This window comes from Trachemys scripta, chromosome 9 (assembly GCF_013100865.1).
Source record: "Trachemys scripta elegans isolate TJP31775 chromosome 9, CAS_Tse_1.0, whole genome shotgun sequence".
Classification (NCBI taxonomy): Eukaryota; Metazoa; Chordata; order Testudines; family Emydidae; genus Trachemys; species Trachemys scripta.
The window spans coordinates 45,011,710-45,039,336 of record NC_048306.1 but is presented as its reverse complement, the minus strand read 5'-3'; the positions used below and the strand labels follow the sequence as shown (position 1 = coordinate 45,039,336).

General features: G+C 51.6%; 1 protein-coding gene across 3 annotated transcripts in view; it reads right to left on the bottom strand.

Moving 5' to 3' along the window:
- Nucleotides 1-27,627, bottom strand: part of LOC117883008 (diacylglycerol kinase delta-like) — a 170,933-nt gene that overhangs the window by 58,493 nt on the left and 84,813 nt on the right. For all 3 annotated transcript variants that reach the window (XM_034781921.1, XM_034781923.1, XM_034781922.1), the window contains exons 3-9: nucleotides 20,696-20,806; nucleotides 16,815-16,895; nucleotides 15,461-15,565; nucleotides 11,418-11,550; nucleotides 10,680-10,786; nucleotides 8,604-8,729; nucleotides 7,739-7,841 (exon numbers count right to left, since the gene is read on the bottom strand). In XM_034781921.1, coding sequence (XP_034637812.1) covers nucleotides 7,739-7,841; nucleotides 8,604-8,729; nucleotides 10,680-10,786; nucleotides 11,418-11,550; nucleotides 15,461-15,565; nucleotides 16,815-16,895; nucleotides 20,696-20,806 — 766 coding nt within the window. The remainder of the gene's footprint in view (nucleotides 1-7,738; nucleotides 7,842-8,603; nucleotides 8,730-10,679; nucleotides 10,787-11,417; nucleotides 11,551-15,460; nucleotides 15,566-16,814; nucleotides 16,896-20,695; nucleotides 20,807-27,627) is intronic.

The following is a 27,627-nucleotide window of genomic DNA, read 5'->3' as shown; positions in this document are numbered from 1 at the left end:
AACTCTGCTGCTGCTGCTGCTGTAACCTACATCCTCATACTATTCCCATCCTGGACCACACAGCTCCGGGTTCTACATCACCAGGAGATAAGAACACCTCAATAATAAGCTATGGTGACTTTCCAAAAAGCATTGTTTCCACCAGTTATGATGACTGGATCTAAGGCACCACAAGATGGCATGGTCCAAACCATTCGGTCACTTGGTAAGTTGGGCACAAGCAAACAATATTCATTTCAATACATCCAAAGGTAAAGTCATACATCTAGGAACAAAGAAAGAATGTGCCATACTTACAGGATGGGGACTCTATCCTGGGAAACAGCAACTTTGAAAAAGACTTGGGGGTCATACTGGATAATCAGCTGGACATGAGTGCCAAGTGTGATGCTGTAGCCAAAAGGGCTGTATGATCTTTTACTCCTGAGGGCATTCTATGCCAAAAAATTAAAAATTCTGCACACAATATTTTAAAATTTTATTTGTCAAATAAATGTGGAGGCTCCAGCATGGCATTGGGGAGCACAAGCCGCTGGTTGCAAAGAGGTGGGAGATCACTGTGCAGCCCCCCCGCCCCCAGAACACGGACTCAGCGGTGGAGCTGCACCCAACCCTGACACAGCGCAAGGACCAGGCCTGCCCCAGAAACACCCCAGGGCCCTGCTCCTCCATGACAGGTGCACCAAGTGTGGGCAGACAGGCTCAGCAAGGCAGGATCCATGTGTGGAGGGGCTTAGTGGGGGGGGGGGGAATCCAGTAGTGTGTTGAGAGGGTTCTGTGTGGGGCAATCTGGATGTAGGCGGCTCAGGAGGGATCCGGGTGCGAGGGGGCATCTGGGTGCAACGGTAATGGGACTCTGCTGGAGGGTCCAGGTGAAGGTGGCTGAGACTTGGCGGGGGAGGGGGCGGAGGTCTGCATGTTGTGGGGGGGGGATAGAACTCGGCAGAGGGGTCTAGGTGTGAGGGGCTCAGTGTGGGGATCCAGATGCTGGGGGAGTGGGGCTCAGTGGAGTGGGGATCCAAGTGCACCTGGTTGGGGCTTGGTAGGGTGGAGATCCAAGTGCTGGTTACTCATTGGAATGGTCCAGGTGAAGGGAGAGTGGGGCTTGTCAGCTGGGGTTCTGGGTGCGGGGGTAGGGGGTGAGGCTCAGTGTGGGGGTCTGAGTATGAGGGGGTCTGGATGCGCAGAGGTTGGGTGGATGGGGGACCAGCTGCCTGTACAGTGAATCCTCCCCCTGCAGCTGAGGAGCAATGGGTGCAGGAAGCGTGGCGGAAGAGGGGAGGGAGTTTGCAAAGCTTCTTACAGCCGGGGTGAGAAATCTGCACGGGTGTCTGACACGACTTTGGATGCCGTGGAGGGGAAGAGGAAGTCCCATCCTCCCAGCCCAGCCGGGACTAGCAGCTGAGCCCGGCGCAAGGTAGGAGCCACCAGCAGTATCTTCCCCAGTCCCGCCCCCTGCCCCACAGTGATTTACCTTTCTGCCAGCTGCCCTGGGCACCCGAAACATAGTGCTGGGGAGGGTCACATGACCGCTCTTATGGGTTCCCTTTGCTTCCCTGTCAGAAAGTCATTTTTCTGCAGGGAAGCAAAGAAATCTGTGGGGGACATAAATTCTGCATGTGCGCAGTGGCACAGAATTCCCACAGGAGTAATCTTTGGATGTATAAACAGGGGGATCGTGAGTAGGAGAAGAGAGGTGATTTTACCTCTGTATTAGGCACCACTGCTGGAATATTATGTCCTGTTCTGGTGTCCGCAATTCAAGAATGATGGTGATAAATTGGACTGAGTTTAGAGAAGAGCCACGAGAATTACTAAAGGATTGGAAAATATGCTCAATCTATTTAGTTTAACAAAGAGAAGGCTAAGGGCTGACTTGATCATGACTTATTAGTACTTACATGGAGAACAAAAAATAGATAATAGATTCTTTAGTCTAGCAGATGAAGGTATAACAAGATCCAATGGCTGGAAGTTCAAGCTAGACAAACTCAGAACGGAACTCAGCATACATTTTTAACAGTCAGGGAGATTAACCACTGGAACAAATTGCCAAGGTCATGGTGGATTCTGGCAGCTTTTAAATCAAGGTTGGAAGTTTTTCTAAAAGATCTGCTTCCGTTCAAACAGGAACAGAAAGTTCTCTGGCCTGTGCTATCCAGGAGATCTGACTTGATAGTCACAGTACTCCCTTCTGTCCTTGGAATATATGAAATAATGCTACGGTTGCCAGGTGCCCAGTTTTCGACCTGAAAGTCTGGTCAAAAAGGGGACCTGACAGTGTCCAGTCAGGTGTACTGACTGGACCCAGAACATCCGGTTACTGTGGGCAAGGGAGGCGCTGGGTCATCACCCGCGCTAGCCCCTACTAAGCTAGGGCCACCTCCTACCTGCGTCGGGCAGCTGCATCTCCCAGCCCCAGCTCTATATGAGAGTCCCTCCCGACCCAGGTGGTGTGGGGTGGGAGAGAGAAGGAGAAAGCCGCAAGCAACTGCGGGGGAAGGGGAGAGAAGTGAATGGGGGGCAGGGCCTTGAGGGGATAGGAGGGGCAGGTGTGGTGCCTCAGGGGAAAGAGGCGGGGCAAGAGAGGTTCCAGAACTCCTGTTGGCATGTCCGGCTTTTAAATATTACCAAGTTGGCAACCCTAAATAATGCATGAAAATGAGTGACAGCTCAGAGCAGACAAGCACACGTCCCTCACCAATAACTGGTGGAGGCCCTCAGAGAGCCAGAGACGCAGGCAAGTATTACCATGAGGTTTCACCCAAGTACCTTTTTATAATAGCCACAATCAAGAAAGCGTCTGCAACTTGCCCAGAACGCGCTCGTGAAAAATCAAGTCTCTGTAGTTTTCCTGTCACTTTTCTGAGCTTGTCAGCTCTACCCGCCTGGTCCCTCCTGCCTTCCCCGGGCATTGCTAAGCATCTGCTACAGCCAGAGAACAAATTAATTGGATGTGAGAACCAAACCACCAGGAGATGTTGAGTCAGTGTGTAGGTTGCAAGCGAAAGAGCTAACTTATCTGAACCATCCAGAAAATCTTAGTGTGTGAGGAAGCAGGAAGAGAAATCTCGCTGTGATATTTGAAATCTAATTGGATCCAACATAGGGTCTGGTAAGGGGTTGGAGAGAAAGTCCTGACCTCACAGAGACCTCCTCCTAACAGGGCACCAAACTGGCATTCCCAGGCAGCCCCAGGCAGACACTCAGGGGGCAGCCCCAGGCAGACACTCAGGGGGCACAGGACAAATGAAACCACCTACAAGGCCCTGAAAGGAGACACAGGCACCTGTAGTCGGGGCGAGTAAGGGCTGAGGAGGAGGGAGAAACCTGCAGTCCCCAGAGGGGAAGGAAAGGCGTGTGGAGGTGATAGAGGGGAAGGAAGAATCCATGGGCCATCGCAAGTTTGAGCAAGGAGAGGGATAGCTCAGTGGTTTGAGCATTGGCGTGCTAAACCCAGGGCTGTGAGTTCAATCCTTGAGGGGGCCATTTAGGGAACTGGGGTAAAAATCTGTCTGGGGATTGGTCCCCATTTGAGCAGGGGGTTGGACTAGATGACCTCCTGAGGTCCCTTCCAATCCTGATATTCTATGATCCTATGAAGGAAGAATCCAGCAGGGTCCCTGGGGAAAGCAGCGAGCACTGAGTGCAACGAGGACTAAGCAAAGCTTAGTGTTTGATGCTCGAGGAGAAAGGAAACCCAGGGTCTTGAAATCCAAACACCACAGCTGCCTGTGACTTGGCCCATGAGAACCAGGCAGGGAAACTGAGTGAGCTGGTATCACTGTCCAAGCTGTGAGGGAGTTAAACCCAACCCCCACAGAGGTGCTGAAAAAGACTTCAGCTCCAGCAGTCTCAGGCAGGCAAGAGACAGGTGTTTGCACAATGCTTTTCCCCTCCCCCCATGAGGGATGCTAAGGAGCGGCCTGCCACCATTTCTCAAGCACAGGAGACAGCATGGGGGAGAAGGTGGGAGAGAGACCGGGGAGAGGTAGATTATTAGTAGCACAGCCATATTTTTTTTTAAATGCCTGCTTGTTACTCTGACAGTGTCCCAGTGAGTAATGAGAGAGGCAGATGAGCCACCGGATGACAGAAGCAGCAAAATCATTAAAAACCAAGCAAGCAAATATCCGGAGGAGGAGAACATATTTAGCTCGGCTCGAGCCAGATGGAAGCCTCCCAAGAGTATTAGAGAATTTGGCTAAAAACTCTCAGAGCTGTTATTACTCCCATCCCGTTGCTCCTGGGAGACTGGCAGTAAAGCAGACCTAGGAAACCGGACAGCCTTGGCTCCAGGGCTGGATAAGCAGACACATTTGCCGGGGCAGAGTTGGGGAAATTGATGCTATACAGAAAAGGCAGCAGAGTTTTCTAAATCAAAGCCCAGCCCATCATATCAAACTAATCTAATCTCATTCTCGGACAAGGTAACTGCTGTGCAGAAATAGATAAGGCAAATACAGCGTAGATTCTATGTCCAGGATTTGGGAAAGGCATTTGATCCCATGCCCCTTGATGAAACAAGGTGAGTTAGGATGACACTGAGATGCTACAGAACAGACGGCAGTGGGGCCAGGTGCCAGTTCTGACTGGAAGCTGTGTCCATGGGCCGCCCTCAGGGTTCGTTATCAGCTCCAACTGTCCAAAGACTTCCCAGCAACCTGGACGAAGGGGTGGAAACCACACTGATCAGACCGCCAGATGAGAGAGAACTAGAGTGCACATGATGAATATTTCAGAAGTCACTGTCTACACAGACTCAACCTGCCATGGGTAAGTGACAGGAATAAAAATGAGCACAAGACCAGGGTGCTACACAGAGAAGAAAAGCCACAAACACAGGGGCGGAGGGAGCAATCAGGGCCAGCCTGAGAGAAAGAAAAAGACCTGGGGTAGTGGCTGATGAACAATCACTAGGCAGTGTCCAATGCAGGGATATTATTTCAAAGACAAGTGCAATCTTAGGATGCTTAAAAGGGGAAATGAGATGAAACACTGGAGTGATGCATGGCCCAGTTCTCCTCCCACACCAGTGTAAATCAGCAGTAACTCCATTACAGCCACATTTACACAGCACTGGCTGGATCCCGGGGTTAGAGTCCCAGCCTGCGACCCCAGTTACAGCAGAAACCCCTTGGTAGGGCAATCTTCCCACCCAGCCACCTAGATACTGCTGCTCTAACCTCCCTCCCACCTCACCCCAGGATCCTCTCCATGCTCACTAACATTGCTGCAAGAGCCTTCTCCTCTGCAGCTGCTGCCTGGAACTCCCCCCCAATCCACCTCTCCATCTCAATTCAAACCCTGTGCTAGCATCTCTTCCCCACTACCACCATGGCCCCTTTCCTTTCCCTCTGATGCTCTGGCCTGCATTGTGCGCCAGGCGCAACACTCAGTCAAAGTTATTTCTGTTCATGCGAGGGACTAATCTTGGATTACAACGTAGACAACACATGGATCTGTGAAATTTGTAACGCTGTGTTGCTCTCGAATTGGGCTTCTCAGCCATACGCAGATTCATCAGGCACTTGACTAGATCTCTTACGCGTATACCTGGATCCAGCGGATCGATGGTTGCCCATCTTTACCCGTCTATGGCGCCTTCCATCCAAGGATCTCAAAGCACTAGTAATACAGTGCCCCTGTTATTACACCCACAAAGTGAAGAACAGGAGTACTTGTGGCACCTTAGAGACTAACAAATTTTTTCCACTCCATACGGCTAAATGCTGTGCCTTGCATAATGACAGGTTTCAGAGTAGCAGCCGTGTTAGTCTGTATCCGCAAAAAGAAGAACAGGAGTACTTGTGGCACCTTAGAGACTAACACGGCTGCTACTCTGAAACCCACAAAGTGTTCTCTCGCCCTGACAGGGGCTTTCGAATCTGGAGTCTCGGTCACAACACTACCATGCCTGCCGTGCTGTGCCATGCTGTATGCACAATGAGGGAACTCCCTCCCAAAGCTGCAGCACAAAGATTAATTGTCCCTCCCCTTTAAAGCTAGGAAAATAATCACAGAAGTAGCCCACTGGGGCAATGCTGCTCATTGCACCGAAATGTATTCCTCCCTCTGCCCATCTGTGCTGAGAAATGGCCCCAGAGCTGCCAACAGGGGTGGGGAGAGCTGCAGAGCATGGCATCGGGGCCCCTCCCTCCCTGCCATTGGCATGAAATCAAAAAATGACACCGTATGTGATTGGAGGAGAGACAGGAATGTGCCGTGGGGCATAGGGGTGGCTGAGCATCAGGCCAGGAGAGAGACATCCCTCATTTTGCACAGCCCCCTTAGACGGTGCTTCTGCCAGAGCAGCCAGAAGAGGAGAAGAGCTGGTGCCTGGATCCTGCAGAGGACAGATCCCACCTTGCCTTGCATCTGCGACCACAAGGAGAAATCCTCTCAGTAGCTACTTGGAGCAGCTGGTCCCCTGGCAGGGCAGAGGCGGAAATGAGGACCCCATCTGCCAGATAGCAAGAGACATGGATGATGCACTGCCCAGGGACCAGAGCAGGGCTGTAACCAGGACAGGGCGAGCAGAGCAGCCACCCAGGGGGCAGAAAAATGGGGCAGCATAGGGGGCATGCGCCCCCCTGATTTCTGCCTTCCATTTAGCATAGAGATTTTCAAACTGTGGGCACTGTCATGAGACGCTCCCCGAGGCACTCACTCGCTGCTGGCAACTGGGCTCCATGGGGTGTCGTCAGCTGGCGTCAGGCTCCTTCAGGGAAGAGCCAAGAGCATGTCAGGGGTGCAGCCTGGAGCTGTGCCACCCGGTCTGCCTGGGAAGCACCCAGCCGTGTAGAGGTGGCCTGGCTTGAAGACCAAGGCAGGGAGGGTTGCCGGGCAGCCAGCCAGCACCCTGGTTCCCACAGTGTGGAGAGCCAGGGGCCCAAGGGGCTCCCACCAACTTCCAATCCACTGGCAGGAGATGCCCCCCGGTTTGAAAACCTCTGTGTTAAATGAAAGGCAGAAATCTGGGTGGGACATGACCCCACATGCCCTGCCCCAGAATCACTTCTAGGGGGTGCCAATATTCTTGCTTACCCGGTGCACTAAAATACCTAGTTATGGCTCTGGACTGGGGTCTGGCAGGCTGTGCTATAGATAACGCAGCAAGGGATGCAGGTAAGAGATGAGGCTGGGGAGGATGGAGAAGGCAGCTCCCAGCATGAACCACGCAGAGCTGCCTGCATTGATCTTTCCCACTTCTTAGCCATTCAAAGGCACTTTCTCCGCTCAGGAAGTGATTGTGGCTCCATCTGCAGGGAAGCAGGAGCTGCAAGTGCCTGGCTAAGTGGATTGAGAGGTCAGCCTCAGCATAGTTCCCCAGGGGGCCTCCAGGGCTCCTACATGGCAGCCAGTACATCCTGGAGAGTGCCAGCTCCTTCCCTGTGTCCCCTGCAGCAGCAGGGCAGCGTGGGGTGGATTTCTGCCAGCAATGTCGGCGCCTCAACAAGCTGCAACAGGGCCCAGTCTGTAGTCCTCTGGATCAGCTGTACTGGACACCCCGGAAAGATGAACAAGCTCAGTGGGCCTGATCTATGGGTCTCTCCGCCGATGCCCCCATGGCTGGGGTAGCGCAGGAGAGCTGGAATCCTGAGAGCCACAAGGTCTCAGAGACTCAGTTCCAGCCATTCAGGACACTCTAATCAAGCTCAAAGGAAGTGCCCGCGTCCCCCTGCCGGCTCTGCCCCAGCCTGACTGGCAGCCAGCAGTCCTTGGATCCAGTACTCACCATCAGAGTCTATGCTGTTCAGGGCAGTTGGCGGGATTATGGAGACCTTGTACTGTCCTAGGGGGCACTTCTTCCCAAAGAGCTCTTTGCAGGCGCTGTGAAGCTAGGGTGGACAAAGCAGCAGGAGACAGCATGAGTTTACTGGCCGAAAGGGCGGGAGCTTAGTCTAGTGGTGAGAGCAGGAGGCTGGGAGCCAGAAGACATAGATCTCTTCCCAGCTCTGTTACTGCCCTGTTGTGTGATTTTGGGCAAATCACATCCCTGCTCTGTGCCTCAGTTTCCCCACTGGTAGCAGTGGGGACAATAATGCTCATCTACTGCACAGGAAGGTGTGAGGCTCCATCCGTTAGTGTCTGAGGAGAGCATGAGAAAATAGGCTGAAGCCAGCCTCTAGAGCCCAACACCCCCATTCCTGGGGGGTTGGAATCTGGATTCAGATGCAGATCGTGTGGCTGGAGGCCCTTTCATGTCCATTACTGTTATGGGTGGAAGCGGTGGCTGCCCAGCTTCATTGCCTGTTTCCCTGAGCAACGTGGGTAGGTTTTTTTGCAGTGGATAACACCCATCGGCAGCCATGGGCATGGCTTTGTAACACGCCTGTAGTTGTGCTGGGTGTGGGTGCTACAGCGGTGCTGCCACGTAGCTGTGTTTGAGAAGGGCTTCAAACACGCTATGACCACCAAGCCCCAGCACAGGCAGAGCTATGTGTCTGCATCCACAGTTGCGGCTATGGCATGGAAGGTGTACAATACCCATATCTGATCCAAAGAAATAATAGAGGAGGCCAAGGCGCTCAGATACCATGGTGATGGGAATGGTCTGAGAGAACAGAATAGAGAAGGGGGTGGGAGGGAGAGGGTCTTACAATGGCCTTGCACCAGAGGCACCTCCAGTCCTGCAGCCGCCGGACACTGCCACAGGTCCTGTCGCACACGGCACACCGAGCGCTCACGGGCAGATTTCCCTCCAGCCATTGATGGGGCATGGCTACCTGAAGAGAGGAGGGCAGAGGAACAGGTCAATTACCTGGCTTACAGCCTGGCCACAGACACATTCTGTTCTCAGCTCTACCATTGGCCTGCTGGGGGATCTTGGGCAAGTCACACCAAAGCTCCGTGCCTCTGTTTCCCCACTAGGGATGATCATACCGGCCTCCATTGGAAAGTGCTTTGAGATCTCCAGATTGAAGTGCTGCATAAATGCTAGCAGCTAGTGCGTGAAAATGCCCCTTCGGTATCCAGCAGGGCCTGTGAAACCAGTTGTGTTGGGCATGGTGGGAGGGGCACCATTCGTCCACTTCAGCTTGGCTTTCATTGTGCGCCCTTCTTCCACCAGCCTCTGTTTCTGAGGGTAATTCCAGCGACAGAGATGCCAAAGCACCTAACCACACCAGAAAATCAGCTGTCTATGTGATGGCATCTAACCAGCCTACCTTGTCTGGCCCAGCTGGCTACACTGCCTCAATAGAGGGAGGGAGGGAGGGAGGGAAGGGGGAGAGCTGGGTTTTCAAAGCCTCTCAGAGTCCCATCCCTCTGCCCAGCAAGCCTCTGGAAAAGACTTCACACCACCCACTCTGAAGAGCACCAGCACCCTCTTGTGGCCAGTCACAGAGAAGTGCCAGCTCCAGCATAGTGGAGAGGGTTGGGACCTCTATAGGTGCCCCCCTACCCCGCTCCGCGTTCTACAGCGATTTATAATCATCGTCAGCAGCATCCAAGTCAGCCCCTCCTCTGGGCGTCGCAGTGCACCATCTCCAATCCATGCCCGCCTTACCCCTGGCAGCCGCACAGGCTGCGGAGTCAGCGGGGCTTGTGGCAAAGTGGGTGAGTCACTGAGCAGAGTTTGGATCTGGCAGCATTTTACATCCGCTTTGCTCACGGTTAAACAGCAGGAGGAGTGGGGGCAGAGGATAACGACACTCTGCAGCCATGCCATGCACTTAGGCCATCTCCTGGGCCCTGGTCACTGGCTCATTGAAAGATGTCCGGCCTGGCTCACAATGCGCAGACTCCTCTCCGAGAGCCTTCAGCACAGCACACTGATGCTTTTAAAATGCTGCTCTCCTGTATTGGCTGTCGCCTTGAGACACCAGAGAGTCGCCCATTCAATGTAATGACTCAGAGATAGTGTCTTCCCGCTGAATAGCTCCCTGGCACTGACTAAGGGAAAGCAGCATCCAGGGGCTCTGCAAGGACCTCCACTGCCACAGGAGAAATTCACTGGTGCCTCTTCTACCCTAGGCCAGCATGGGAGCATGGCCTCATCCCCGACAGCCTCCCCATCCCCCTCCAGGGCCTGACTCAGACCAGGGGGGAGGGATAGCTCAGTGGTTTGAGCCTGCTAAACCCAGCGTGGTGAGCTCAATCCTTGAGGGGGTCATTTAAGGATCTGGAGCAAAAATCTGTTTGGGGATTGGTTCTGCTTTGAGCAGGGGGTTGGACTAGATGACCTCCTGAGGTCCCTTCCAACCCTGATATTCTATGATTCTAGGGGCCCAGAAGAAGGGGTGCCCAAGCAGCTGGGGGATTCATGCCCCTAGCACAGAGATGAGAGAGAGGATCCCTGGGCCACATTCTTGCTCAGGCAAAGCAGGCAGTGGGGATGTTGCTTGGAGACAAGCTATGGAATTTGGCAATAGAATTGGAGATGAAGGGGTCGTTCTAAGTGCAGTTGTTCTAACTCCTCCGGAGGAATTAGCTCCCAATCCTGGATCAGATTGGGCTCTCACATACGTGGTGGTAAGTCTGGACAAAGTGCACTGACTCCATGATGCTACTCCTGATTCACACCCATATAACAAGAGCAGGCCCACTTAGCCTACATCTTCCTTTACACAAGTAGGTCCAGAGCTAAAGCCACTGGCACCCTTACTCAAGAGAGGGTGGTTGGCCTGGGGGTATATGAGGGCAGTGCCCTTCTTGGCAGGGAAGGAAGCGCTTACCCCATCTTCATCCTCGAGGATGTCATTTCCTATGGAGGCCAGCGTGGTCCACTTGCAGTTGTTGGTGGCTCTCACAGCACAGCGCTTGTGGGCTTTGAACTTGCAAACTAGTAGCAAGAGAGATGGAAAAGCCTGCAGGAGTGGGAAGGTGGCAGGGACGGCTTCCCCTCACCACACAGTCCTCCCTGCTCCAGAATCCCCCAGATGGACACCAATGCTTGGTCCATGGGCCTGACCCTTCTCCCACGGAGAACACCACTTGGTTGCAGCAGTGCTGAATGAAGCCCATAGCAACCAACACATGTGCACAGGTGCCTGCCCCCTAGCATGGGCACCAGCATCCATCCCATCAGAGTCCTATGGACCAGAGCTCCTTGCACCATGTCCCATTGGCTGCATTATGCAGGGGTCGTGCACCTGGTACTAGTGCATCAGAGACAGGACACTGAACTAGAGGGACCCCAATTTGATCCTTACATTTTTCCCATCCATGTCCCTTCTAATCCCAATCTTTCTTCCCAAGCGCCTACCTTCTGCCCTCCATTTCCCCTCCTCTCTGTCCTATTTAGCATCCTGGCTTGGCTTAAGCAATTCCTGTGCCCATCAGATGAGCAGCCAGGAGATGCATCCTGTGGCCAGCTCAGCTAGGCTTTGGCAAGCATTCCCTAACACTCCCCCCTAGGGTCAGCCCCACTCCATCTGTTCATGGTTGCAGAGCAGGGGTTGATGAGCCAGTACCTTCGCAGGAAAGGCCATGGGAGGTGACCCCTGACAGGGCCTCACGGCACACGTTGCAGAAGGTGGGTCGGGCATGGGAGCAGGCGTACCAGTTATGCATTCCAGAGAAATGCTCCATGTTGAACTGCGTGGCCTGCAATGACAAAGAGAATTGAGGTGTGTTTAGTGTGCATTGGAAAGGCAGTGGGAGCAGGCAACGGATCCCAGAGAGCAACTGGGGACTGTCTCAAATATAGCAAGGCTCCAGGACTCCCAGCTCTCGATGGCCCATGCATCTCCTTGTGCCCTGTGCCCGCCCTGCAAGCCTCCAAAATAGGAAGGAGGAACCAACATGGGAGCAAAGAGGATGGCATAAGGCCAGATTTGCCCAGCTGGGGAATATCCTACCTGGTTGCCTCCAGGGATATGGAGTCTTCCACTTCTAGGTTACTGCATCAAATGCCAGCCAGCCTGCTGGAAGGCCTGACCACGTTTACCATCTCATAACTGCTTGGAGGCCTACATGAAATGAGTCAGGGGTTCTAGGCTCAATTCGAGTGGTCAGGTGCCCCAGCCCTGGAGCCCACTCCCCACAATGGACACTCTCCTTGCCAATATCAGCAGACACATCATGCACCAGCCATGAAGATGGAGCTGGTTCACCGCCGCTCCATTCACTAGCACAGTCATGCAGCGATTATGAAAGCCTCAATTTCTTGTGCATTCAGATGGGACCGTGTCCTAGTCAGCATGAACTTGCCAACCAGCAGTTCCCAACAGGATTCCTGATTATTCTTTTGAACTGACACTTAAGGCATGTTTCAGCCAACGTTTCTTCTTCATGATGAGGGGCAGCAATGAGAGTAGCTGGAAGATCACACCACAGCTCCCCTTTTAAAACAATTCTCCACTAGTCTCTATGAGCTAGGCTCTGCCTGTTCCAGATGGATACAACTGAACCCTGGGCTCAGCGCAGGTACCTGAGGGATGAGTTTAGTCCTTGGTCTTTAGTCCTCTGATACCTCCCTTTGTAACTGAGATTCCTCTCCCCCTCTCCTCCCCGCATCTTTTCTCCTTCCCCTCTGCCCCAAGGCACTTGGCTTCCTCCCATTCAAAATGGGATTTAAGGGTTCTGTTCTGTACATTTCTACTTCCACTTTCTCCAACACCTGATTAGCAAAGGAGAGAGACACCCCCACTTTCCTTAACCCACCGCAGCTCCCATAGGTCCTAGGTGCTGCCTGAGGTGGGACCCACCCTGTGGCGTGCCCGAGATTACTCACTACGTTGTTACTGATCGGCTGTACTCTCACTGCCTAGAGTGGAGATCGCTGTGACCCAATCAAACCCACAGCAGCTTCTCTGGAATGGCAGCGTTTGCACAGAGCTCTGTGTGGTCCGGGAGGGCCTGGTGTGTTCAGTGGCTAAAGCACAGGACTTGGGACTCCTGGCCTCTAGTCTCAGCTCTGGGAGGCAGCATGGTCAGCCCTGCTGCCCCCTGCCAACCCCACCCCAGTCTTCACCCACCTCTGCAGTAGGAGGAGCAAGTACCGGGGAGTGAATGTGGAGCATTACTGCCCCTCACCCCAGGGCATCACCATAAGGCCTAGGCACAGTCTAGCCCAGAGGTGGACAAACTACAGCCCGCGGGCCACATCCGGCCTGCGGGACCCTCCTGCCCAGCCCCTGAGCTCCTGGACCAGGAGGCTAGCCCCCGGCCCCTCCCCTGCTGTTCCCCCTCCCCCGCGGCCTCAGCTCACTGTGCCACCGACGCAATGCTCTGGGTGGCCGGGCAGCACAGCTGCAGAGCCGCAGCCTGAGCCAGTGCTCTGGACGGCGCGGCTGTAGTGCCGCCAGCCACCAGTGCTCCAGGCAGCGTGGTAAGAGGGCAGGAGAGTTCGGGGTGGTGGTTAGGGAGCGGGGGTGTGGATAGGGGTCAGGGTGGTCAGAGGGCGGGGAACAGGGGTGGTTGAATGAGGGCAGGGATCTCGAGGGGGGGCAGTCAGGAAAGAGGGGGGGTTGGATGGGGCGCAGGGGGGCAGTCAGGGGCAGGAGTTCCGGGAGCAGTCAGGGGACAGGGGGTGGTGGATGGAGCAGAAGTCCCAGGGGGAGCTGTCAGGGGACAGGGAACAAGGGGGGTTGGATGGCATAGGAGTCCCGGGGGGGGTGGGGGCGTCAGGGGGTGAGAAGCAGGGGGGGTTGGATAGGGGTTGGGGGCCGGGCCACGTTTGGCTGTTTGGGGAGGCACAGCCCCCCCTAACCGGCCCTCCATTCAATTTTGGAAACCCGATGTGGCCCTCAGGCCAAAAAGTTTGCCCGCCCCTGGTCTAGCCCCTGTGCACAGGCTGAATGGCACTCAGTGAATGAGGCAGGGCTAGCAGTGAGTGTGTCGTGGGACCTCGGCAGCAGGCTGGACAGCAGATAAGGCAGGGGAGTCAGGGACTAGTGCATTCCTCCCTCACTCTGCGCCACTTGGGCAGGCACAAGGCGAGTCCGCCCATGGCTCAGTGAGGCTGAAGAACACTATTCCAGTGGCCTCGCTCTCTGGGCACTTTCCATCTGGCTCAATATGTGAGGCCAGGAGTCTTGTGGAAACCCAGGTGTGCGCACATTGCTAAAGGCTGCAGCGCAATGCATACACACAAGGGGGAAGCAGTCAAGTTACATGAGCAAACTTAACATTGGCATTTCCTGACCCCTGGCAGCCTTAACAGTCTCTCCAAGTACTTTCTCGTCTGGCATCAATGGCTGCTTAGCTGGCTCTGTGCTACATGCTGCACTCATTGGCCCAGATCCTCAAAGGTCAATGAATGAGTAGCTCGCAGAAGTCAGGAGAGCAACTGGCGAGGGGTCATGACATGGCCGTGCTAATGGTAACCAGGTGGGGTGGAAGGACATGCACGTGTGTGATTGTTTAAGCCCCAAGAAAGACAAATACGATATTATGAGGCTGGCGGGTGAGACTCACATTCAAGGAGCCTGAAAACCTAAACCTGCCATATGAGCAGTTCTGCTGAGACGCTTATGCCTGGAAAACTGGTTCCTTAGAGGTGCCACCACTATGCAGGCAGCACCTGGGCACTTATGGCTTTGTTCAAGTCAGATCTCATGTTCTCTGGCTCTGTTAGCCCAGTGCTCACTCTACACACAGTTCTGCTAGGATAACAAATCCTGTGCTACTGTTCCCCTTCCACCCAGCGTCTGCTCCCTCACTGACCAATCCTGCCAAGTCATTTCATATCCTCTGTCCCGGCAAATGTCAGGAGCTTCCTGTAATGAAATGAATGAGCTCTACTCAACACACTAAACAGTTACACTGGATCTGACATCAGCCCAGTGGGTTTATCCTCATAAATTAGCAAAACACCAGCAAGTCTCCAAAGAAAAGGGAGACAAATTGGTTTGGCCAGTCATTAATTAATACCTAAGGGGCCAGTTCCTCAGCTGGCGTAAACAGACAGCACCACTGCTTTTAACAGAGCTGCACCAGTTGACACCAGGTGAGGGTCTGGTCCACTGTGACGACAAAGAGAGAAAATCTGCTCCTGGACTGTCAGTCCAGTGAAAGCAACCATTCCAAAGACACACGATGCAACTGACAGCACTTCACCATCAGAGAGGATTTAAGCTCTTTGGGACAGAGGCTGACTTTTTCTTCTCTGTTTGTACAGCAGCTAGTGCTTTGGGGTCCTGATCCATGACTCCTTGGTGCTACTGTATTACACCTAGTAAATAATAATAGTAAAAGGCAGAGTTCACATTCAACTGTTCTCTCTCTCTCTCTCTCTCTCTCTCTCTCTCTCACACACACACACACACACACACACACACACACACACACGAGTGTTCACAAGGTCACAGCTAGCTACCCCATTGAGGCACAGCATGACTAGCACTTAAACCCTGTCTCATGACACTCTCCCTATGAATAGGGAGAATTCCATCCCTTAGATGAATATTGCTATGATCTCACTGTTTCCCTGTGCCCAGGACAGTTTTACTAACACTCCCTGTCCTGGGCCTACCACCTGGGGATTCCCAACCAGCGTGCGTGCCTCTCTTACCTCATTGATTTCCCACTTCTGGACGGATTTCAAGGCACCAATCCAGTCTTCCATCTCCTTCCGGTTCTCAGCACACAGGATCAGTTTTCGGAACGGTGTGATCACCTAGAGAAGAAAACTGCCCTGCTAAGACAGCTGCAAAGAAAACGGAGGCTGCTGGGAGGCCCACAGCTAGTGCAGAGGAGGAAACCCAGACTGCTCACAGATTGCACTGTCGGAATGGTTACAACATGCAGAGGCAAGCATGCTGCCACCACTCACACCATGCAGGGCTACCAAAGGCGCTGGGGAGATCAGAGTTTCTCTACTCACTCCAGGCGGCAAGGAGCACAGTGCCCACACTCTATTCCAGGGGGGCACTCAACCCAAGCTCCACTTTCCCTCCCCCCGCCCCAGTTCCTAGGGAATCAGAAGGTAGCAGCCCCCCACAAGAGGCTGGTACAGCCCTCCTCAGCTAACACAGTCCCAGTCCCAGCATGGAGTTCTGTGCCCAACTAGAGACAATTACACATATGTTACTGGCCAGCTAGAGGGGGCTCTGGGGCCCAGTCCTGTTCTCACTGAAGTCAGCAACAAAGCTCCCATTGATTTCAGTGGGTGCAGGACTGGGCCCTTGGGGTGCCCACTAGAGCAGAAGCAATGGGTAAATTCCCCTCCCATGCAACTCTGTTGACTCCTGCGGAGTTACAACAAGGGTGAGCATGGCCAGTGATCCGGAGCGGACCTGCAACAGTCTCCGTTGGAGCTGTGTGTACTGGGAAATGGTCCAGGAGCGCATACTGCAGATACATGCAAAGTGTGTCCTGTTCTAGCAGGAGCTGCTAAAGGGAAAAGGGTGGGAGGGCAGGCCTTGGAGCCCAGCAGCAGTCCCTGTATGTGAAATTCACCCTTATGCAGAGGGGCAGCCCACAGCTTTAGCACCACACACATCCTACCAAAGTCCATAGGGCTGGATTTCCCCCACAACGCAGCACTAGCTGCCGGAGGCTCACAACTACTTTGGTTCCTGCCTCTCCCAGAAAAAGGTGCTGTTGGGCATCTGCTATAGAAGAGTAATTAATCTCTTGTATCAGGAAACAAATGACCACATGCTGCAGGATGACTTTGCCCATCCTCCACTACCGGAAGATGATCCCTCCTCTGGGACCCCCACACTTGGGAGTACCCCTTAAGTTCAGTCTGACACTTGGTTTTGAGCGGGAAAGGCCTGTTGTGGTAGGGCAGCAGCCCTTCTCGGCTCCTCAACATACAAGGCTAACAGCAGGCAGATCGTGATGCAAAGCCCATTGAAGCCAAGGCGAATATTTCTATTGGACCAGGACTGCAGTGCAGTGCGTGAGGTACTGTCCCTTACCGTGAAGCTGTTGTTAATGTTCTTGGTGCTGGTCTCTGCCACGCTGGCGTCGGACAGGTCCACCTCATCGAAGATCAGTGACTGGGGAGGCATGAGGGAAAGGGTGACATAGCAGAGACACTAGCAAAGAGACAGCTTCAGCCCAGTAACTGAACCCATGGAGCCTAGCTCTGCCCAGGGAGTGGAGGGCTTACCCCATAGGCTGGGGAGACTTGCTTCGCCTTAGCACCTTGGGCACTGATGGAGGGAGAAGGGCTCGCCTGATGATCCAGAAGAGCTGTCTCAGGCTGCAAAGCTGTCCCTGCCTTTGCTCCCACTGCCAGAGGGGGAGATCTGGCTGGGCGGCAATCTGTCCTGCTGCCACGAAGGGGGTAGGACTGGATTATGAAGGGCTAGTCTGCATGGGCTGCAGGATGCTCCAAGCAGCCACTTGTTCTGCTTCTGCTCAAGCTGCAAGAGGTCCAGACCCAGGCCTGGTGAAAGTGGGATCATACTGGCCTACACCTGGCCTGCATTTGGGCTGTGGAGTCTATGTAAGGGAAAGTTCTGCCTGGGCAGGCCAGTACGGTGGACCACATTTCCAAGAGTGGCCGGTCAGTGGCAATGCCTTGATACCTAGTCACCCTGCTTGGGGCACCTGAGTATCTACAGAACCAGGCACTCAAAATGACTGGCCATTTTGGACCATATAGCCTACTGGGACTCAGCCAGCACAACTCCACAAAGAGAGCCGCTCTGTGTCTGAGCAGAACTCAGGGAATATTAATTAACTATTAGGTTATGGTGGCCTGGTGGACACAATTTCCTTGACCTTCCATGCAGCTTTGGGTGAGGATCCACATGAGAGTCTGTGAAGGAACATAAGTAGCCCATAGGAAAGGCTTACAATGGATTCAAACCTGGTCAAAGTAATTGGAACCAGGGAGTCTAGTGAATGGATGTTCCTCAAGGGGGCAGACAGTCCTGGAGTGACCTACAGGGGATGGTACGGGGACAGATTCCCTAAGCATTTATTCGCCATCTGGAGAAGCAGGTTGGCATGAGGGGATGCCATTCGTCAATGACACTAAACTGGTCTGATCAGTAAGATCCAGATGATGATAAAGCTCATCCTTCCCTGGGGCTGTTGGTCTCTAGATCGCAGAGTGAGGGGCAGCAGAATAAGGATGATAGACTTCACAAAAGCAGACTAAAAAACTCCGAAAAGTGATAGGTGAGGTCCCATGGGAAGAAAATGTAAGGGAAAAGGGAGTTCAGGAAAGCTCAGAGAGACATTATTAAAGGCACAACAGCAAACTATCCTAGTGCAAAGGAAAGATAGGAAGAATAGTATGAGGCCAATATGGTCAGAGGCCATCAGGAGCTCTTTAGTGACATGAACATAAAAAAGGAATCCTACAAAAAGCATAAGCATGGACAAATTGCTAAAGATGAGTACAAGAGAATAGGGCAAGCTTGTAGGGACAAAATCAGAAAGGCTAAGGCACACAATGAGTTACACCCAGCAAGGGACATAAAAGGCAATAAGAAGAGGTTCTTTAAATATATTAGGAGCAAGAGAAAGACAGAGAAAAGTGCAGGTCCTTTACTTCGCAGGGAAAGAGAGTTAATAACTGATGACATCAAGAAAGCTGAGGTGTTTAATGCCTATTTTGCTTCAGTCATCACTAAAAAGGTTGATTGTGACCAGATACTTAACACAATTAATATTAGCAAGGGAGAAGAAACACAAGCCAAATTAGATTATAGAAAATTTAGCTAAGTTAGATGTATTCAGATCAGCAGGGCCTGATGAAATTCATCCTAGAGTGCTTAAGGAATTAGCTGAGGCAATTTCAGAACCATTAGCAATTATCTTTGAAAACTCCTGGAGGACAGGTTAGGTCTCAAAGGACTGGAGAAGAGCAAACATAGAACCTGTCTTTAAAAATAGGAACAAAGAGGACCCAGGGAATTATAGAACAGTCAGCCTAACTTTGATAGTAGGAAAGATACTGGAACAAATGATTAAACAATCAGTTTGTAAGCACCAGGAGGATAATAGGGTTATAAGGAATAGCCACCATGGATTTGTCAAGAACAACTCATGCCAAACCAACTTTTTTGTTTTCAGTAAGGCTTTTGACACAGTCCAACGACATTCTCTTTAGCAAACGAGGGAAATGTGATTTAGCTGAAATTACAAAAAGGTGGGAGCAAGACTGGTTGAAAGACCATATTAAAATGGCAGTTATCAGTGGTTCGCTATCACACTGGGAGGATGTATCTAGTGGGGTCCCATAAGGGTCTGTACTGGGTCTGGTACTATTCAATATTTTCACTAATAAGTTGGATAACGAAGCAGAGGGTATGCTTATAAGATTTGCAGATGACACCAAAATGGGAGGGGTTGCAAGCACCTTGGAAAACAGGATTAGAATTCAGAACTATGTTGGCAAAATTGGTCTGAAATCAGCAGGATGAAATTCAATAAAGACAAGTGCACATATGAAGGAATAAAAATAAAATGCAATACTACAAAATGGGAAACACTGGCTACGTGGCAGTACTGTGAAAAGGATCTGGGGGGTTAGAATGGATCACAAATTGAATATGAGTCAACAATGTGGTGCAGCTGCAAAAAAAGGCTAATATCATTCTGGGGTGTATTAACAGGAGTATCGTATGAAGGACATGGGAGGGAACTGTCCCGCTCTACTCGGCACTGGAGAGGCCTCAGCTGGAGAACTGTGTCCAGTTCTGGGCACTGCACTTTAAGAAAGATGTGGAAAAATTGGAGAGGGGAGCAACAAAAATGATAAAAGTTTTCAAAACTTGCCCTCTGAGGAAAGCCTGGGCATGTTCAATCTTGAGAACAGAAGACTGAAGCGGGGACTAATCACAGTGTTCAAATACATTCAGGGCTGTTCTAAAGAGGACAGAGATCCATTATTCTCCACATTCACTGAAGGTAGGACAAGAAGTAATCAGTTTAATCTGCAGCAAGAGAGATTTAGATTAGATATTAGGAAAAGCTTTCTAACTCCAAGGACATTTAAGATCTGTAACAGGCGTCCAAGGGAAGTTGTGGTCCCCGTCATTGCAGGTTTTTAAGACCAGGTTGGACAAACACCTGTCAGGGCTGGTCTAGCTTACTGGGTCCTGCCTCAGCGCAGGATGCTGAACCTGATGCTCTCTCGAGGTCCCTCCCAGTGCTATGATTTACAGCAGGCCCATCTGGGCATCAGTAACATTCCCTAGCAGAGAGAAAGGGCCAAGCCGGTCACCATCCAGGCTCACAGAGGACATGCTGGGAGGCCTCTTGCTGAAGATATTTAGGATGGGCTTCTCAAATACCCAGATCACTGAAGTGCCTAAATCCTATGGAAATCCATGAGGAACTGGGCCTTCCCATCAGCCTAACTCTGCTCTCATTGACTCAACTGGGATCAGAATTAGGGCTTGTGAAACTCCCCCTCTTTACAAAGTAGGCTGAGCAAAGTCCTGGAGGACGCAGGGAATGCTCCTTCCCCTCTCTGAATTCTCTTCTGGGGACCTCTTCTCTGTCCAGGGGAGACCCCTACTGGGCACTAGAGAGGTCAGGAAATCACTGCTTGCTTGGCGTGCTGCATGCTCCTCTCCGATGGCTTGGCGAGTGATTGCCTGTTCCTGAGATGGGGGGAATGAGAGACCAAGTGTGTGACAGGTCCCTCTGTGCCCCATCCGTTGAGGGCGAGTCTGCTGTATCTTTACCAATGGCCCATGCTTAGAGCTCCGCAAGTCCCCCGCTGAATTCCCGGTGCATGAGCCATGGCAGCCATCACACTGGTAATGCCCTGGGGCCTACAGGAGCCTCCTCCCAGAGTTTCCACAACGCACAGGAGCTGCTGGATTTATCCTACCTTGGAGTCCTTGGCGTAATACAGCGTCCGGCCCCGCAGCTTAAAGTATCGCCTCTTCCACCTCTGGAAGGAGCTCGTCTGCTTCAGTAACAGCCCCTCCTTCACACTCTTCTGCAAAGAGAGTCACAGGACCCCAATAAGCCTTCGCACCCCAACCCGCGGCTGGCCAAAGGAACCCAAGGCCTTAACCCCTTGCATGCCAGGGCGTGGGCCATGTACAGACTGTTCTATGGCAGACCCTGGCATGAGCCAGCAAACCCATGAGATGCAGCCATGGAAGCACAGGGCATAGCAGGGAGAAGGGGTAACATACTATAGGGGGCAGTGATCTGTCAGTTCATGCCCACATATGGAGCATGGCGTAACTCAGTATAGCACAATCAAGGTCACTGGGTTTACACCCATTTCCACCAGCTGAGGATCTGGCCCATTTAATGGCCTGGGATCTTAAAGAGACAGCACATTTCAGACATCTTCAAGCCCAAGCCAAGCGCATGGACTCAGGAGGGGGACACCTTCCCGAGACAGAGAATATATCTGTGTGGCCCTCTGGTTTTGGCATGGAGGAGGCCAGTGCAGGGAGTATGGGCCTGGCAAAGTGGAATACTAAGGAGCACACAGGAAGATTTTCAACCCTCCATCTTTGATGCAAATCGCTTTCAGTAACAGAAAATGCACTTTGGACAGAGCAGGGAGAGGCCGGGTGGAAGGGCAGGTGGTCCCACATATAGAGGATGCTTGAATTACGTGTGTTTATAAATGCATTGGAACATTAAGGATTCAATTAGTTAACTGTGCCATTCATGCCAGGATAAATGACCGTACAGACAAAAGCAGAGACGTCCCAGGCACTCTGTGGCCGAGACCCACTTTGCAGACCCACTTGCCAGTGACTGATTTACAGATTCCAAGGCCAGACTGTGATCCTTCAGTCTGACCACCAGCACCCTCCTCCCTCCGTACCACACAGGCCAGAGAACTACCCCACAATGATTCCTAGAGCAGAGCATTTAGACAGACATCCAGTCTGGATTGAAAACTTGTCAGCAACGGCGAATCCCCCACGACCCTCAGTAAATTGTTCCAATGGTTAATTACTCTCAGCATTAAAGATCACCCTCCCCTGAGAATAAGACCAATGTTAAGGTTTTCCATTTCCCCAGAGAAAGACTCGTTTCTTTCACACACACTCCCTGAGCTTTCAGTCTGTCTGTTAGATTTGAACGACTAAACCCATTGGGCCCTGTTCCTATCTTCCTCCCTCCAGGGTAAAGCAGGAATAACGCTGGGAAGACAATGAGATGACATGGGTGTCAAAGAAGAGACAATCAGGACCCTCTTTTTTCTGCTCCATGCTTGGCCTGTCAGCATGCAAAGCCCAGAGGCAAACTGGGCCAACATGCTACATACTCTGTTAGCCCTCATAGCCGATATGGTCCTGGGTCTGGTCCTGAGTCAGGAAAGCCCGTGCTAGGGCCAAGCTTAAATGCTTTCCTGGACATGAACAGACTCAAGCATGTGCTTAAGGGTTTTCCTGAATCGGGACCTCTGTACCTAGACAAGGCTAATGGAGTCTAACACACATCTGGATTGGAATGGGTAGAATCCAACCCCCATAATGACACAAGACTAGTGTGGAGCAGTGCAGAGCATGATACAGATAGGGTTGCAAGAAGTCCAGTTTTCAACCAGAATGCCCCGCTGAAAAGGGACCTTGGGTGCTCTGGTCGGCACTGCCAACTGCGCGGCTCCGAGGCACATGGGCAGCCAGGGACACTCCATGCGCTGCCCCCACCCTGAGTGCCGGTTCTGCAGTTCCCATTGGCCGGGAACCACAACCAATGAAAGCTGTGGGGGCGGAGCCTGCAGGCGTGAGGGCAGCATCGCGGAGCCTTCCTGGCCGCCCATGTGCCTAGGTCCCTGCAGCCCCTGGCAGCCACTTCCTGGGAGCCACGGTAAGTGTCACCAGGACCCCACACCCCTCCCACCCCAGCCCCATGTCCTGGTCCTTAGCCCCCTCCTACACGCCAACCCCCTGCCCCGGTCCTGAGCCCCCTCCTACATGCCAACCCCCTGCCCCACTCCTGAGCCCCCTCCCACACCACAAACCCCTCATCCTCAGCCCCACCCCAGAGCCCACATCCCTGTAGTAGTAGGATTTTATATTTGTATTAATATAATTTAAAATAAAAAATAATAATGTAGCATCTATTAAATGTATTGATGTATGATTTGATCATATTCTGCCAGCCACCATTTTTGAATAACGGGCCATTGGTAAAGATACATCAGCCAGAATCTGGAGGAGCGGCGCCAGGGTTTTTGCCGCCATAGGCAGCAGCGCTCCTCCTCTGAGCATTCAGGGGGCCTGGGGTCTTTGGCAGCGGGGGTCCTTCCGCTCCATGTCTTTGGGGCACTTCAGCGGCGGGGCCCGGAGTGAGTGAAGGACCCGCCGCCGAATTTCTGCCGAAGACCCGGCGTGGAAGGTATCAGTCAATCAACCAGGGGGCTGATGGCAGGGTGGAAAAAATGTTGAACTTCCCACATGTGCTGTGTAAGGTGCTACTTCTTTCTTCAAGAAGGTTTCAACAGTGTGCTCATTGCGCAGAAAGCAAATGCTGGAGTTGATTGCTCCTGTGAAGGTCTCTCATCTCTTTCATTTTATTTATTCTGAGCAAAATGGCAGAAATCCTCTCATACTATTCTCTGCATTTTGGGATGCTCTCTTCAGTAACCTAGACACAATATAGAGCAGGTTTATTTTCAGCTGTACAATCAGCATTTAGCAGCAATGCATTTTTCCCTGAATGGATACTATTATGGGTCATTTCTCATGTCTGATCAGTCTTCTTGCACGAACAAGCTGATCCTCTTAGCGCTTCTTTCATTCCCCCCCCCCCCTTTTTTTTTTTTTTCCTCCATTTGCAGCATCTGAGTCTGGGAGTTTAAATCTGTCTGGTCTGGAGGAGTATATTTAGAGCAAAGTGCTTCAATCACTTCATTACATTGCTCATTTTGTGAGACACTGAAGGGGGCATTAATGCAAAAGAAGGTCACAACTTTAGGCTCAGGTTTTTGTCTTGATCTTTTTAGTGGAACAATCACCACTCAGCAAGGGTTCCGTAGTGCACCATGCCATGTCAGGGAGCAAGAGGAACATAAGGAGACGTTCATTCCCTTGTATCAGCACTGGACCCTGCTTCCACTGGGCTGCTGCTATTCTCCCTTCTGTGCAGACAGGCTTAGAAGTGGGTGGAGCATGGGAGCCAAGCAAAGATTGCTGCCTGTCACCAGGGCCGCCTCCAGGCACCAGCACAGCAAGCAGGTGCCTGGGGTGGCCAACGGAAAGGGGCTGCACGTCCAGCTCTTTAGCGGTGGGTCCCTCAGTCCCTCTCGGAGGGAAGGACCCGCTGCCGAATTGCCGCCGAAGAATGAAGTGGCGGGGTAGAGCCACCGCTGATCGCAGCTTTTTTTTTTTTGGCCACTTGGGGAGGCAAAAACGCTGGAGCTGGCCCTGCCTGTCACCATGGAGCAATGACTAGGCAATAACGCTCTGGGTATGCTCTGGAGACCCCTTCCTCTGGCTGCATGGCACAGCTACTGCCCTGCCCAAGTGATCTGGGCCCTGGTTTGGGTATCAAAGCCTATGGGCTGGCCTGCATACAGACTTACACGGGTTTCACTGAAGGTGGGAGGTTGAACTGATTAAGTTAAATTGATGTGACTCCATGTGTGGATGCTCTTAACCTGGCTTACATGAGTTTAGGTTGAATCTGTTACATAACAAGGGCAAGAGAGCCAGTTCCTGAATGAAGATGCTGTTGAAGGCCTAGTACAGGGATTTCAGTTTATCATCGTGGCTACATTTGGATGAGGACAACGGCAATGAAAACGTGTCACTTGTGTCACTTACAGGATCATCGGCATTCTTCTCCTCTGCCTCAACAGGCAATTTCATTCCGTGACACAATTGATCTCCAAGAAGCTAAAAGAGCCAATTTTCTGTACTCTTTACCATGCACACGAACCCCTTTCTATCTTGCTGCTTAATGATTCTTGACAGTGTTTATATTTGATCTAGATTGAAGACTGATCGATATTTTACTCCTTCAGTACATTCACGGACTTGTTTCCACTCCCCAGTCACCAACAACTCCGGACAATTGGATAGCTTCCTAACAGGCAGAGCTTGGACCTTTACCCTCTCTTCGCTCCTCATGTAGCTTTTTAGAATGCTACATTTCCATTCACACATTGCAGTGAGAGCCAAATGTCCCGAGTACCAAACATCTTCATATTATGGTCAGGTGAATAGCTCAGAATGACACACAAATTCAACAAAGTGGGAAAAAGTGACCCTCCCCCCGTCCAACTCCTCACCACCACCAAACAAAACCAAAAATACCAATACTGCCTTTTTTTTTTCTGGATAAGATCAAATTAGTTTCATGCAGATTTCATAAGTACACAGGATCAACATGGCACAGTACACCCCTGTAACGACACCAGGCTGACATTGCACAACACAGATTCTTCAGCTACACCCAACGGATGTGGCACCAGCACCACACAACTGACATGGCATCATGGGTTTTAGTCTATGGAATAGCACTGAGTCATGCTGTTCCAGGGTCCCAGACACACCAATGGCACCCAGCCCCCCAGGCAGAGCACCATTCCTGACAGCATCCAGGATCCCGTCTGACTCCAGTGCTGATGGCCCACAACAAAGATGGACTAGCTGCTCTAACCCTGCAAAGTCCACTTGGAACGCCAAACTTCAGCTGCACCTCCTTGCCTAGATCCACATAGGGGGTATAACGGAAAGCAAAGAACCCCCCCAGACAGGTGGGAGGAGGATCACAGGAGGGGTTGCGTGCACCACACATGGGAGGCCTCCATCATAGATGGAGGGAGCGCTATCTGAGGCCAGGCACATGTCCTTTATGTAGGGTCACAGCCTGTGGTGCTCTGATTTGGAGGTCACTTAATCTTTCTATTCCATAAAACCATTTGCAATCCCCACCCTCACCCCCACCCCCGTGACTTTGGGGTGAGGACAAAACCCATCAACTGCCAGTTTTCATTATCGCAGAATGAAGCGAACAAGTGATTGCTACCTGTCTGCCAAGAAATAGTCGAATCCCAGCATTCATTAGGGTTGAGTACAGTTTTCTTTTTAGTGAAACATTTATGTAAACTGTTATCCAAATAAAATGCAGCCCACAGGCTCCCAGGAAGTTGGCCCTCTGCATGGCAAATGCTGGGTGCTCCTAAATTAAAATTTTCCACATGACAAGCATAGGACCATAATGTTGACTGCAAAGAGCTGCCTCTGAGTAATAAAAGATTCACGCTCTGGTGCCTAGATTTGACAGCAATGCCTCAAGGAGACCGGAACCCCTTCTTCAGCTCTAGGCACAGTAAATGCCCAGGTTGGGGCTGTGGACTTAGCCCCACACAGCAGGTTTACAAAGAGGCGGAGTGAGGATCAGGTTTTTCCAGATAATACTGCAGTCATGCTTTGCCTCTCAGCTGTCCCCAAGTTTGCTATAACACCTCACCTTTGTCCTTTCTCGGTAGGGTGAACAGATAGCAAATGTGAAAAAATCGGGACGGGGGTCCGGGAGGTAATAGGAGCCTATATAAGAAAAAGACCCCAAAATCAGGACTGTCCCTATAAAATTGGGACATCTGGTCACCCTATTTCTCAGGAAGGTGCCAGCCCTGCTACCCTTTCCAAAACACAAACAAGGAAACTTGGAGTTTAAATCTGTCTTAAGAGGATCCTGTGTAAAGGGGCAGTACTAAAATGTGCTGCCAGGTGGGGAAAGGGGGGCAAACCTCCCTAGGATTCGAAACACTGCAGAAAATTCACACTGCTGGTTCGCTAAGGCAGTGGTCTCCAAAGTGGGGTGTGCACTCCCCAGGGGGTGCGCAAGAGGATCCTTGGGGGTGCACGGCAGGATGAGCGCTTTTTGGCCGTGTCAGGCGGGAGTCCGAGCGGCTTTTTTTTTTTTTTTGCTTCGGCGCGGCAGGGCGTGTGTGCTCAAAAAAAATGTTACTGATAGGGGTGCGCGATCAAAAAAGTTTGGAGACCACTGCGCTAAGGAATTGATACCCAAGTCGCTCCTGTTTCAAGGGGACTCTAGTTGCCATTTGGCCAGCAGAGGGAGCACAAGATAACACTCAAAAATATCACCAGAGCTGTGCTGCCCATATGTACCATGCATATGACAACAGGGATATAAAATAAGCAAACAATTTGTATCATGTTCTCCTACAGGGAAGCTGCAAAACCTCTCAGTGAAGCCCTGGTTTAGATGCTGAATGCTCCAATCAATCAGGTTTCAGAGTAGCAGCCGTGTTAGTCTGTATCCGCAAAAAGAACAGGAGTACTTGTGGCACCTTAGAGACTAACAAATTTATTAGAGCATAAGCTTTCGTGGACTACAGCCCACTTCTTCGAATGCATCCAAAGAAGTGGGCTGTAGTCCACGAAAGCTTATGCTCTAATAAATTTGTTAGTCTCTAAGGTGCCACAAGTACTCCTGTTCTTTTTGCCAATTAATCAGGTTATGCATGAGGCTATTCACCACATAAATAAGTTTTAACGTGGTTTTATTATTATTGTTTTCTGCTCTGTGCAATCCTTCATGTTAAAGACATCTCAGGATATAGCATTGTGTGAGAACAAACAGGTACGAGGAGAGCCATGCAGCTTCATGTATTGCCAACAGGCTCAGCAAAGGCTCCAAAACAATGAGTCAGGCCCCAAAATCAGGAGATTGCCATAAAAATCATGAAATTTGTAAAACAATATACATTGTGTTCTTTTTATCTGCTTTTTGAGACTTTAAGGAGCACTTGGATCATGTTTTCAAGCTTTTCTCTGTAACCAGGAAGGCCAGAATCTTTCAATTATCTCTGAA